General features: G+C 43.8%; 2 protein-coding genes across 12 annotated transcripts in view; both read right to left on the bottom strand.

The window, feature by feature from the left end:
• Window positions 1-6: 6 nt before the first annotated feature.
• On the bottom strand, window positions 7-10,728 carry LOC149918826 (uncharacterized). Of its 2 annotated transcripts, XM_090134632.1 has the most exons (4): window positions 6,724-10,728; window positions 2,595-3,722; window positions 674-810; window positions 7-514 (listed from the first exon to the last, which is right to left on the bottom strand). In XM_090134632.1, exon 1 carries the CDS (start codon window positions 7,202-7,204, stop codon window positions 6,725-6,727), a length of 480 nt encoding a protein of 159 aa, XP_089990758.1. In that variant the 5' UTR covers window positions 7,205-10,728; the 3' UTR covers window positions 7-514; window positions 674-810; window positions 2,595-3,722; window position 6,724. The 2 variants fall into 2 exon arrangements, with proteins under 2 accessions (XP_089990758.1, XP_089990757.1); XM_090134631.1 differs by lacking the exon at window positions 2,595-3,722.
• A 105-nt stretch (window positions 10,729-10,833) lies between these two features.
• The window catches only part of RIN2 (Ras and Rab interactor 2), a 57,352-nt gene continuing 54,216 nt past the window's right edge, over window positions 10,834-13,969 (bottom strand). For all 10 annotated transcript variants that reach the window (XM_031603347.2, XM_090134612.1, XM_090134615.1 and 7 more), the window contains one exon: window positions 10,834-12,721. In XM_031603347.2, the coding sequence (XP_031459207.2) occupies window positions 12,407-12,721 (315 nt within the window). In that variant the 3' untranslated portion in view covers window positions 10,834-12,406. The remainder of the gene's footprint in view (window positions 12,722-13,969) is intronic.

Here is a 13,969-nt window from a genome sequence, read left to right as displayed (position 1 = left end):
GACGGGGCCGGAGGGACGGGGCCGGAGGGACGGGGCCGGAGGGACGGGGCCGGGGTCCGCAGCTCGGTGAGACGGCAATTCATTGGGCGAAGCGGGAGCTGCGTGCAGGAGGCGGCACCCCGTGCAATGGCATTTTGCCCCGTCGAGGCACAGACACCTGTGAAGTCCGACAAGCTGTGCTCAGCACTTCTTTTTTTGGGGGGCTGAATCACGTTTGTGGTTCTTCTTACTCCGAGCCACCTCTAGAGCTGCCAAATGCATCGCTGTGCCAAACTCGTGGGCTTCTCTCATTTTGATCCAGCAATTCCACCACCTTGCCAAGGTACCAACCTTGGTATCTTGGTACTTACAAAGTCATTGCTTTTTAAGTTTTTACTCCTGTCTTTCTCAAAAATGTAGTTCAGAAGGAACTTGTGCAAGGTCTCAGACGTGGTCCTGCACCACATCCTCAGTGGCTGACAAGAGGCTAAGTTTGTCCGTACCAGTTGGAGGTCCTATCTCACATCCCCAGTGCCTTTTATAAAGAAATGCAACAGCAATCAATATCTGCTTGAGATCAATGTACCACAGTACCCATGGCAGCTTAGCACAGCATCACACTCCATATTATTGCTGCCATTTCTTCCACTATCTGTCACTTAAAGTGAAATGAAATGAAAAGAAACATACTTACGAGACCAACCTCTGCTGAACAAGCATCATAGCAGGGGAAAGCATGAAAATCCAAGTCCTTCATTTCTTCACCCTTATGCACTCTCTTGTGGAGCAACTTTGCTGCTTTGTTAGAACAAGACTGACACAGAGGCTCACCTAGAACAACGCAGAGACACAGGGTGTATCACAGATAGAAGAAACAAATGCAATCTGTGTAGGAGCTGCAAGGAGACAGCCTCCTTCTGCACAGCAGCACTTGGTGAATTCTTACAGGCCCTTCATGCAGAACTGAAATAACACACTTCCCTCTTCTTCCAGTGTTAATTCAGACCATCCTCAGGTGTGTGTGACACCTGTGTGACAGCCCAGGATGAACAACACCATCTGAGGCAGAAGTGCACTGAAAGAGGCTCAGAGAGTGCTCAGCTCTGTCTGTGTTACTGAGCAGAGACACCACAGCAGAACCTCCATAACAGTGCATCGAGAAAGCCAGACAGAAGAGTACACAGACAGATAATTTAGTCTCTCCAGGAGGCTAAAGGTGTATAATCTAATTTGCTACCAGCTGGCCTAGATAGGAAGAGAGTGATAAAGCCCTATAGCTGCCTTCTGCCCTTTGATTTTGTATACTATCTCAGCATGCTGCCATCCAGATTTGAAACCAGACAGTAAACAAGGACTGATGAGTTCCTCACCTTCTCTCCTGCAGAAGTAAATAAAGCCATTTTAGGGAAAAACGCAGGAGTTAATTTTAGCACCCTCATCCCAAGCCCTGCTCCTTTCTGTCCCACATGCTCAGCAATGGATCTCTAAGCTCCAGTCACAGCTCGAGTGCCCCACGCCTCCCAAGGCTGGAGAGAATCCATGGCTGCTGGGATCTAGCAATCTCAGAGATACTCAGCCATGGTGACAGGAATCTGCATACCACTCAGGCACCTTCAGCCCAGCAGGAAGGGGACAGACAACCCCTTTCTCCCACAACAGTCCAACACGCTCTGCGCTCAGAGCCAAGACTCAAGGTGTGAAGGGTTTTCCCTCAGCTTCCAGAATAGCAAGCCTCCAACTGAGCCTCAGGTCATTGCAGAGGGAAGAAAAGCCTCTGAGAACATCAAGCTTGTTTCCTCCGATACTCTGCTGACAACTTGTCTGGAATGTGCTTGTCTCCTCTGTGTGGTCCCAGCAAAACAGCTCGAGTCAGTAGCTAACGCCCATAAGCAGAATGGTGTGACAGCCCACTGTCATATTATCCCTGCCCAGAAGGATAATCTCTCCTTGTAAAAACACAGTGAAGAGCTGTCAACAATAATCTGTCTCTTTAAAGACTGGGAACGCTGCAGGCACTCCTCCAACCTTTCTCCTACCCCTCCTCAAAGGCAGCACAACCTCCAGCACACAGCACTGACCCACCACATCCCGCAGAAACGCAGGTGAGAAGGATCTGCTCCCCTCTGCCTGAAACACCGGGCGCACAGGCAGCTTCAAAGCAAGGGGCAGAGCTGGGGCCCCTCACTTTCCCAGCCATTGTGCCTGTTGTTCTGCACATCCCCTCCTGTCAGCTTGCATGGATGGTGACTCAGGTTTCTCATGGCTGCACAGGAAGTTGTTATTTTTACAGTATGGTCTCTTTACCTCAACCAACCTGAGCGAGGACCTGTCTGCAGTCTGAAGGAATGAAAGGGCAATTATCTAAAGCACTGCCCAGCCTCTCCCCCAGTGCACCACCAGCACCACTAGGCATTAATGAGGAACAAAGATCAGGCCCGCTTTTCAAGCCTGCCCAGGTTCCTCTGGATGGCATCCCTTCCTTACAATGTATTCACTGCACCACTCAGTGTCATCAGCAATTTCACTGAGGGTGTACTTGATCCCACTGTGTCTTTGACAAAGATGCTGAAGAGCTCTGGTCCCAAGATGGACCCCTGCAGGAAACCACTCCTTACCGGCCTCCACCTGGACATGGGGACATTGACCTCAGCCCTCTGGCTGTGACATCCAGCTCACTCTTTATCCACTGAATAGTCCAGCCTTGAAATCCATCTCTCTCCGATTTGGAAATAAGGATATGGCACAGGACCACATCTCAGGCCTTGTACAGGGCCAGGCTGATGACATCAGTTGCTCTTCCTTTGTCCACCAGTGCCATCACTCCATTGTAGAAGGCCATCAGATTGGTCAGGCACGATCTGCCCACAGCTGAAGCTGTGCTGGCCATCTTGGATCACCTCATTTCCCTACAGTGTGTATACTCACATTATCTCAGTCTGTGTTGATTCACCACCCAAACCCAGCATCCCCACACTTCTTATCTGCAGGTCCTCTAAGCTATCTAAAACGTGTAACAGAGCAGAGAGAGCCACAGTGAATGCAGTGAGAAAGTGGCAAGGAATAACACCAGAAGTACAGCTGTAAAGAAAGATGACAATCTAACTTCACCTCGCCTTCCAGCCAGCACCAGATTATAACATCATCTGCTGGTCACTTCTCTGTCCTTCAGCAGGGTGACCTGAAAACCTTCCAAGTGGCAGTTTCTGTTATTTCTCCAGTGGCTGTCCATGCCCTAATTACTGCAGCTTTGGTGACTGGCTTCCTAAACATTTCTCAGTGGAAGCAAGGACACTTACAAACTTTACTCTGGTAACCACTTTGAAACGCAAAAGAATGCAGTCTTGCTGGCCATCTCTCTCCAGTCCCACAGCAGTATTTTGCAGCTTTGTATGGCCAAGGGGATGTCAGACTGAAAAGAGCCAGACTAACAGACTCAGCTCTCTTGGAAGTCTTCCCGCTGCCAGCCCGGATCTTCTTTTCTCATTTAAATCCAGCTCTTCTCAGATCAATCCTTCAAATGCACCTTCCTGACAGTCTCAGTGTGTGCCAAGAACCAGAGTGTACCTCATGAGAGCTAATGTTTGAAGACCATTAACCTTTCTGATACTTCCTGTGAGCACAAAAAGCAGTTGGCAGCACTTGCAATGCTCTGCACACTGAGCTGAGCAGAGTGCTTGGAAGGTGGACTGCTCCAGCTGTTGTCCAGTAGATCTAGAATGTGCATTTACAGAGCTGGTGGGAGGCTGTAGAAAGGAAATAAAGAGCTCTGGTACCTTTCAGCTATTTAGGAATGGCATTGTAGGGTTATGATTGTACACTTGTCCTTACGAGGTTAGCAGTCTAGGGTTAGCATTGTGGCTAGCATTTTTTGTTTTACAGGTAGCATTTTAGGGTAAACATTCTAGGAGTTGTGTTTTACAGTTAGCATTGAAGATTAGCATACTTTAAAGTTAACAGTTAAGGCTTTAAATTTATGGTTAACATTCTATTTTTACCAGTGACAGTTAGACTCAGAGCACAACTTTTGAGGTTACGCTCGTGGTTAGCATTTTAGCCTTATCTTTTTACAGTAAGCTTTTAACAGTTACGGTTCAGAGCTAGAGTTTGCACCATAGGGTTATGCAGAGGGTTGGTCACTGAGGGTTAGCATTTTAGAGTTAGCATTTCAGGGTTAGAGTTCAGTGTTTTAGAACTAGAGTTTTATGCAATTTTAGGGATAGCATTACAAGCTTGGCTTTTGAGAGTGTTTTACAGCCAAAATTTTAGTGTTAGCATTTCACATTTAACTCATCAGTGTTAACTCTTTTTCAGTTATTGTATTTGGGTTTGCATTTATGCATAGTGTTTTATTGTGTTTTTATCACTTGGGGTTACACATAAATGTAGAAGTTGATTTAGCATCTTTATAGTTATCGTTTAGGTTTATCATTTTAGAGTTAGGTTTTTCAAGTTTTAGACTTAATGTTTTAGGGAAAGTGTTTTGCTGCAAGTGAAGATCAGCTTTGTGATTGCCTGAGGAACACAAACATCCACAAGTCTGTGTCCTGGTGAGATGCACCCCAGGGTCCTGAAGGAATTTACTGATGTAGTCACCAAGCCACTCTCCACAGTGCTTGAAAAGTCAAGGCTGCGAGGTGAAGTCCCTGGCGACAGGAAAAGGCACTGCTGCATCTATTTATAAGAAGGGTAAGAAGGATGATGCAGCCTCACTTCTGTGAGGAAGAAGATCATGGAGCAGACCTTCCTGGAAGCTATGCTAAGACACGTGGGAGAGAGGGATGGGATATGGGACAACCTGCATGGCTTCACCAAGAGCAGGTCCTGCCTGACCAACCTAATGGCCTTCTACTGCGGTGTAACCGCATCAGTAAACAAGGGAAGAGACACTGATGTCATCCAGCTGCACTTCAGCAAGGCCATTAACATGGTCCCCCACAATATTCTTCTCTCCAAATTGGAAAGATATAGAGTTTCCATTTTAACGTTTTGCAGTCCCTGTTTTAGGATTATCATTTTAGTGTTATGCTTTAATGTTTTGGCACTCAGATTTTATAGTTTTTTTTTTTTTTTTTTTAAGTTTTTCTTTATTGTTAGAGGTTTTGGGTTAAAGTTTTACAGCTTATGTTTCAGAATGAGCATTCCATGATCAGCATTTTAGGTTTTTTTTTAACCTTTAAAATTAGTAGTTTGAGATTAAGGTTTTAGAGTTGAAATTTTAGGCTTAGAGTTAGTGTATTACAGTTAGCCTTTTAGGATTAGCATTTTAAGCTTAGTATTTTAGGGTTCACTTCACAAGCTTTAGGTTTTATAGTTACTTTGCAAAGCTTGCATTTGAAGTTAGTGTTTTAGGGTTAGCGTTTTACAGTTAGAATTTTGGGGTAGCATTTTAGGGTTTCCTTTCTTGCATTAGCTTTTCAAGGTAGCATTTCAGAGTTTTAGCATTTTATAAGTCGTGATTTAGGCTTAGCTTTTTACAGTTACACCTTTAGCTTTTAAGGTTACTTAAAAGGTTACTTGAGGGGAGATTTAGGTTGGACGTCGGGGAAATTCTTTACAGAGAGTGTGTTGAGGTGCTGGAACAGGCTGCCCAGAGAGGTTGTGGATGTCCCGTCCCTGGAGGTGTTCAAGGCCAGAGTGGATGGAGCCCTGAGCAGCCTGGTCTAGCATTAAATGAGGAGGTTGGTAGCCCTGTATGTGGCAGGGGGGTTGGAGATTCATGATCCTTGAGGTCCCTTCCAATCCTGCCCATTCTGTGATTCTGTTACTCTTACAGTTAGCATCTCTGGGTTACCATCCTCCTAGAAATGGAGGTCCTCTTCTGCTGAATGGGAACTGCTGAGTCACAGCCTGAACCACCAATTTATCACCTGGGAAAAGGACCTGGTCAGCCCTGGGAGTGCAGGTGAAGGCAATTCATGTGTGTGACTGGAAGGGCTGCAGCCTGACTGCACCTCTCTTAGACCTCATTGAAGAGCAGACTGCAACTGGAAAAGGATCTTTTTCTGGAGATCTCTCCTTGGTGAGGCTTTCCCCTGCACACCTGAAATCTTTCTGATATAGACGAGCAATCACCTTTCCTTCCTTTACAGCACCTCTCTATTGTGCCGGCTCATTCATCATCACACCTTTGTTTTAACACCTTTCCCACTGCATTGATCTGTGCAGTTGTTACACCTGCTTGGCACAACCCCATCCAAAAGGCTAGGGGCTAGTCAGAGACAACAAGAAACAGCCTTTCCTTCTTTGGTCCTCCACAGTCAGCTTCTCCAGCCTCAGCTTTGGCCCACGCTCCCACAGGAGAGGGCAGCTTGTAACTTTTATGCATGTTGAGCTGTTAAATTTCAATGCAACTCTCCATTCAACAGACCACAGGGCATCAGACTACCTTAAGGCTTCATGCTGTGGACCCAGCTGAGCCCTTATTCCTTGGTAAAGGCACCAAGAGTGCAGGCCAGCCCCTCCACCCCCTGCCTCCTTACATCCAGCAGCACAAATGCAGGTGTGTGCGTAATCAGGAACTAAAGGCAGCTCTTGGTGCATTGCTGGGGCTGAGCCAGAGTGGCCACAGGCAGCAGCAGTGCATACTTGGTGCTCCACACACTGCTGAGGGCCCCCAAGGCAAGCGGGCCTTGACCAGGACACCAGGCCTCTTGGCTCTGCTGGAGGAAACAGGAGAAAAGCCGGCCCACTGGAAACATTCAACATCAGGCTGGACCGGGTTCTGACTAACGTAATCTTCCGAACCTCAGTGCCGGCCCTGGGAGAAGAACGGAAAATGCCACCGGTAGCAGCACTTCGACCTGCAGCCCACGATCCGCACAACCAACATGGCCGCCCGGAAACCGATGACACCCACAACGAACATGGCCGCCCGGAAACCGATGACACCCACAACGAACATGGCCGCCCGGAAACCGATGACACCCACAACGAACATGGCCGCCCGGAAACCGATGACACCCACAACCAACATGGCCGCCCGGAAACCGATGACACCCACAACGAACATGGCCGCCCGGAAACCGATGACACCCACAACGAACATGGCCGCCCGGAAACCGATGACACCCACAACCAACATGGCCGCCCGGAAACCGATGACACCCACAACGAACATGGCCGCCCGGAAACCGATGACACCCACAACGAACATGGCCGCCCGGAAACCGATGACACCCACAACGAACATGGCCGCCCGGAAACCGATGACACCCACAACCAACATGGCCGCCGTCAGAGGCCAGCGATCGCATTAGCGCATTTCGCACAGCGGGCGGCAGCAGCGTGCCGGACCCCGCCCCTCCCGCAGAAAGACGATAGGCTCTGTAGCAAGGTCTGTGTGATAGGACAAGGGTTAAGTGGATTCTCACTAAAAGAGGAGAGGTTTAGATGGAATATAAGTAGTTTTACGCTAAGGGCGGTGAGGCACTGGTTGCACAGAGAGGCAATGGATGCCCATCCCTGGACACAGCCAAGGTCAGGCTGGGCACTTCTCCTCTTGCCCACTTGTCACAGAGAACTGTGAGGAATTAGAGAACATCATGCTTTAGTATAAAGTGCACTTGATGAAAGGTGAAACATGAAAAAAATTCATGTTGATTAAACACAGACAATACCCACATCTTTGCAAGGAAAAACTATTGTTTCCATTTATGCATCCTCCCCCCTAGAAAGTTTCAAAACATCTACCTGGTGTGAAGGAGGACTTCTGTTTTGTAGGTTATTTGGAAATCCTACATCCTAGAAACAGCTAGTACTTCAATTTGGTTAACAGAATAACATTAACACACTTGAATTTTCCAAGTTGTTTACCCTTTAAACTGCAAACATTACCCAATTCTCAGTCACCGTTGACCATCAATAGCACTAAAGTTTTAATTAGGGCATCTAAAAAAAAAGTTTCTCTCTTGATAGCAGTCTTGAAAAGAAAAAAAAAAAGGGGGGAATGGGAAGAAATAAGAAAGCACAATAATTCTTTTCCTCGTTGACAAAAAGCTCAGGTGCTTGGCAGGAGCGTTCTTTGGAAGGGGAAATTAGATAAGTAACTGCATGTTCTTTAGTCTTAAAGAATAAAACGTCTTTGTGTGTGCTTACTTACTCCCATCTGGCAGTTCACCACAGACACAACAAGATGCATAAACTGCACAATTAAGTTTTAACTGCTATTATTTTCAGTAAGAAACACGAGGGAGTAAAAAAAAAATACAAAACAATCCCATTCATCAACAGCCATCTGAACTTTTACCACATTAAAAAAATAAAATCATACGACATCAGAATGTTTCCATTTAACTTGAGGCAGAACAAGGACTTATAAGCATCTTCATCTGCCCATTGGTAGCTTAGTGCTCTAGTACTGTCACTACATACTGTAGCCTAGTTGCTTTCATGTATTTACTGCAACTTGATTTAATGATTTCAAGATGAATGAAAAATCCACTCTTTGAAGAAAAAGAGCAACAACAAGACACCCCAACACCGTAACAAAAAACAAGTAATGAAAGAGCAAGTCTGAGATGGCCTCACAAGACTGAAGGTGTAGAAGTCTACGGGGCCAGATGATATACAACCTGGGGTCCCAAGGGTTGATGTCGTTGCTCAGCTGCTCTTCATTGTATTTGAGAAATAACGGGTATCTGATTAAGTCCCTGGTAACTAAAGAAAGTGAAACATCATTTCTATTTTTAAGAAAGGGAGAAAGGAGGATCTGTGGAATTACTGGCTTCTGTACCTGGGAGGATCACAGAACAGATTCTCTTGGAAAACACGTTAAGGCACATGTGACACAAGGAGGTGATGAGACAGACAGCATAGCTTCATCAAGGGCAGATTGTGCCTCACCAGTCTCACCTGTGGTAGTGATGGCATCGGTGGACAAAGGAAGGGCAACTGCTGTCCTCTACTTGTGGAAGGCCTCTGACATGGAACCCACTTTATCTCTAAATTGGAGAGAGATGGGTTTGAAGGGTGGACTATTTCACAGATAAGAATGTTTGTTGCAGCCAGAGGGTTGAGGCCAACGGCTCTTTCCAGGTGGAGGCCAGTGACAAGTGATGTCCCCTACGGCTCACTCTTGGAATCAGCACTCTTCAACATCTTTATCAGTTACACAGACCAGACATTTTCAATCTATAGCCTGGCCCAGACCATTTTATAGCCACCCCCTATCTCGTGACATCATGGTGGAAGCTGAGACCCACCGAGCAGCCCAGCCTGGCCCCAGCCACACCACCATTGCTAAGCAACAACCACACACTGGTGTGTAATGGGCACCATCTGAGCTGAAACCAGGGCAGTGGGAGGGTGCAGGGCAGTGCAAACTCAAGCGATGGCAAATAACTGTGCATTTCAATACACAGTCCTGTGAACAACAAAAAATATGCAGCTGTGCTTTCCCTTTTGATAAAGGAATTTGAGAACATGTTTCAAAATTGCAAGAAAAAAAAATCCATTTTTTGATATACTTGCAACTCCATTTTCAGTCAACATATTACCTGCAAATTTTCAAATAGAATGGATAGAGCTGCTAAAAACTAACAGAACCAACTGTGACGTTAACATCTACCTACCATAGAAAGAGTGTTGTTTTGGCAGGGGGTTCTAGAAAGGTTGTTTCTTCATGATGAAAGTGAGCATTAGCTCACAGACATGCATTCACATTTCCTGCTCCATGCCCTCAAATCAGTATGTAACGCTGGAACAATGCATGTGCTGTACATGCCAGGTACAACTGCCACAGAAGGCTGAGGTTTATGGAAGATTACAGCCTTCAGGATTAAGAAGCAAGAAAAGAACAGAAAGAAAAGCAACAGCAAGCCAGATTTGACTTAGGCTGCTGCAGGTGGCATTTTATTTTTCAATATATAAATGAATTCACATCTAATGTGATTCTAAATATATCTAAAGTGTTAGCTTTTCTGTTAAGGCTCTTACTAGCACAATTTAGTGATTATTTCTACTTCATTTCTTCTGCCTTTTCCATTACTTCCCTATGACAGGCAACCAGCAGCAAAAAATAAAAACCAAACAAAAGCTTTTTCTTACTTCTCAATATTCAGAATATCCAACTCTGAGAAGAGATGGAAAAGATTATTTTTAAAAGTCCAAAGTCATTCCAGAGTTTTGGTATCATCTGTTTCCTGGCATTACAAGAAGCAAGAAGTGTTTTGCACAGCAAAGTGAATTGTTCTACCGTTCAAAAGACAATTGCACAAGATGAGACAGTGGAATCATCTTGATGTGGTCTAAGCACGCATTTCCATTTTTGCCCTCTTCGCTTTCCTTAGTTTCATGCCTCAAATTTCGAGTTTCTCAATACTTTCCATCTCTGCCCCCATCCTTCCTTCCCTTAATAGACCTGCCATCACGTGAATATAGGAGAGATTTATTCAGCAGTGAATGTCAGTCTTAACTTTGCAACACATGGTTCAGCAATCAAGCTGTCTGCACACTCCAAGTCAAGCATGTTACATAGAATGACTGGCTCAATCTTGGAACCATCAGCTTTAAATCTCTTCCTATGCATGTTACTTTGTATAATTAACACAGTGGTGATACACAAGTTAATACCATACTGAAAAAGGAGAAAGAATTAGTTAACTGGTATCAAGCCTTGAGAGTATCACTGCTGCTAACTAACATCACAATTACTCTTCTGTTTTGGTCTTAAGCAAAATTACTTCATGCATCAAAATCCTCACAAACTATTTTATGTAGCACAATATTTACTTATTGCAACCTCCCTTGGCAAAGACTTGGAAAAGGAGCAACAGCACAACAGAAAACGTTCAGAAGTGTGAACCATTTCTAAAAATGAAAACAAATTATAAAAATCACAGCACGCAACATCTGAAATTATATTCAGTATTACAATGTATTATGTGCAAAATTCACCATTTGCCTTTTACAAAATGAAATACAAACATGTGCCAGAGGTTTCAAATACATGGCAAACTAACATTAAAAATGCTACAGATCTTTGTATGTACAATACACGTGTTGCTTATGATGTATTTCTGCAATCATCTGCCCACACAGGATCTGGAGAAAACTCCATTACTCTCTAGAAAAAAAAAAAAAGAAACAAAAAGCCAGCCCTACCTGACTTCAGGAGGACCCACAGCATCACCCACAGCACCAGCTATCTTGCACAAGCCTACAGAACACACATATTCAATACCATTTTATCTTTGTATACGTAGGACTCTGACCTTCACATGTCACCTACTGAGTTACTTAAGAGTCATGAAATGCTACAACATACTCTTCAGTCCAAAACACATTTTGATGGTGCTGACAGACTGTACAAAATGGTTAGTGTTCTCATTCACTGTACTGATACATCTAATCCTCTGCTAACGCCAGCAGTATCTGGGATAGGTGCTGTCAAATTCCTCTGCAAATCTACAATAAAATTTACATGTAAGTTCCTTGCCAACCTTTGCTCGTTTTCTGCAAGGAGCCTGAACCAGCAGACTGATACATTTTAATCCCAAATTCGGTTCTTAAATTCTTTCTCTGCCCCTTCTCTACATCCTCTTTTTTCAACTTCCCCTTCCAACCACCCAGTTCTATCTAAAACAATGCATATAAACAACAGTCCAGATAACAGTACCTAAAGTTCTGATAAGGGCACTGAAATCACCAGTGCCAATGTTACAATCTTCTTACACATAACAGAAATGTCATAAACTCTCCCGTAACAGGAAAAGAAGAGAAACCAAAAAGACTTTTAATGCAATACTCTAAAACCAGCAAGAGATTTATTCTTGTATATTAAGTGTTAAAATCACATGCATAATTATAGAATATTTTATAGTTAAAAAAATATTTTAAAAAACAACCCTGACAGTTTACCTGCAACTGCTATAAAATTTCTAGGAAATATATATAAAAACATGGAGCTTTTCTGTAATAATAAAAAAAAAAAAAATTAGAAAAGGATGCAATCATCCAGGTAATGAGCTAACTGATGCCCTGCATCGGACAGTCTTGTCCAACTCACGCTGGTGAAACTGAGCACACACCAGAGAGTTTACTGAAGTAATTATCTAACATACGTCTATTTAAATCAAAGTGACATTTGGCTAAAGGATGAGTGTAAGAAAATAGATTTTGGCACACTACAGCAAAAAGAACTGCAGAGGGCCACAGTATAATATGTTTCATTTCAGGCAAGTCTGTGGTACAAGAAATTCAGCTTCATGGGCTGCTTACTGCTCAGGTGGAATATTCTGCACAACTAGCCATATGCATGGTTTACACGTATTATTGTTTTTTCTAAGCAACACTAGATGTGTCTGCACACATTTCCCTAGGCATCTGTAGTTTAAAACCTGCATAGACTGTTTTGGCTCCTAAGGCAGGGAGCTAACAAGGTTATTTTCAACAGGTAAGCAAACAGAAGTTAAACTGTCAATTGCTGGCTTTAAGAGGCAGAGTCGTCGTTCTGAAAAATGGCACTGTAAGGATCACTGTTAATGCGCTTGTAGACAAAGTGAAAGACCTGGGGCTGCGGACGGCTGTGCAGTTCAGCCTTTATCTTCTGTGGGTAGGTATCTTCCGTCAGTTGCTGCCAGGTGTCATCAATAAAAAGAAAGAGGCTATATTCTTTTGGGTTGTCCACTTTAAACTTCTCAGCACAGAGCTGGCATACATCTTCTGTAGTGATATACGGTCTTACTAGTAAGGTCTTTCCTGTGCATCCACTGTTAACTTCCTGGAATGCAACTCGAAGGTAGTTCTGTTGGATGAGAAAACAGGTGTCAGAAGAAAAAAAAACAACACCAAAAGAAAATAAATATCCTCTGAAAATTCAAGAGTCAGCAATGAACAACCAAACATCCTTGTGTTCCAGTTGTGAAACACATACCACTGGTTCCTGTAAATTCTGACCACCTTGTGAATTGCAATGTTGGTGGTGAAACTGGCAAATCTGCAGCTGGGCATTACTGAAACTCAGCAAGCCAACATCCCCCTTTCCTTGCTTTGCATTCTAGCTCTGCAATTAGGAGTGAACAGACACAGCCCTAAAGACATATGGAAAGTCCCAGTGATTTTAACAGGACTTCACATTAGGCTTTAACAGGAAACAAAATGCTGAAAAGCAAAATAAATATCTGAGACAGCATATCCAAGAGATGCTGCTGATGCCACTGCTGGATCACTGCAGAAAACCAGAAACTTCATGCAATATGTTAGTCAGAAGCAGAAAAAAAGCCTCAGCTAATTTCAAGAAAACAAAGATGTTTGTCCACGAGCTACTACATGATAAGCAACTCTTTGCACTGATGCTGTACCATGCACAAGGTAATTCAGCCTCATGCACGACATTTTCGTTGAGTTTATCAGTGTCTGAGTCTGATATGACAAATTTTGTAAGATGGTGTTTTCCTTCTCCAAAGAAGGCACAAAGGGATGCTGCAGAAAGAATAAATTTACTCTGCTGTATTTGAGTAAATTTAGATGATCTTGAGGCAAAAGCTGGATCTTTTTTCCTCTACTGAAATTGACATAATCCCACAAGTCTGACATAACACATCATGTCACTTTTTTAAAAAAAGAAATTAACTAGAATTGAAGACTGTCTAAAGCAAACTAGGAAAGTGAGAAAGACCTGCTTGTTGAGTGAGCTGTTATCTGTCCGTATGCTAAATAAAACAAGCATGCCAAACCTGAAGAAGTAGGGAGAAAAAAAAGCAGCACTGCACACTTCAGTTTTAATTTCTAATGTAATTAATGTACAGAAGGTGTGTTTTTAAATGCATGTGCATTCATGCAGGTAGGAACGCTCCAAGAAGAGGCCAAAGGTTGCCTGTATCTCAGAGTTAAAATTATTTATGCAGTACTAGAAAGTTGTGTTTAATCCTCATCAACATATGGGATTTTTGCTTTTGATGACCCTTTGAGGAATGGAGAATGAAGGTCTTCGAGTTTCACTGGGCTGCAGCACAGAAGCACAGTGAGTGCATCTTGGTTCGATGGGAGAAGA

This window comes from Phasianus colchicus, chromosome 2 (assembly GCF_987193195.1).
Source record: "Phasianus colchicus chromosome 2, bPhaCol1.hap1.1, whole genome shotgun sequence".
Taxonomy (NCBI): Eukaryota; Metazoa; Chordata; class Aves; order Galliformes; family Phasianidae; genus Phasianus; species Phasianus colchicus.
The sequence above is the reverse complement of the archived record's forward strand: the minus strand, read 5'-3'. Positions and strand labels throughout refer to the sequence as shown.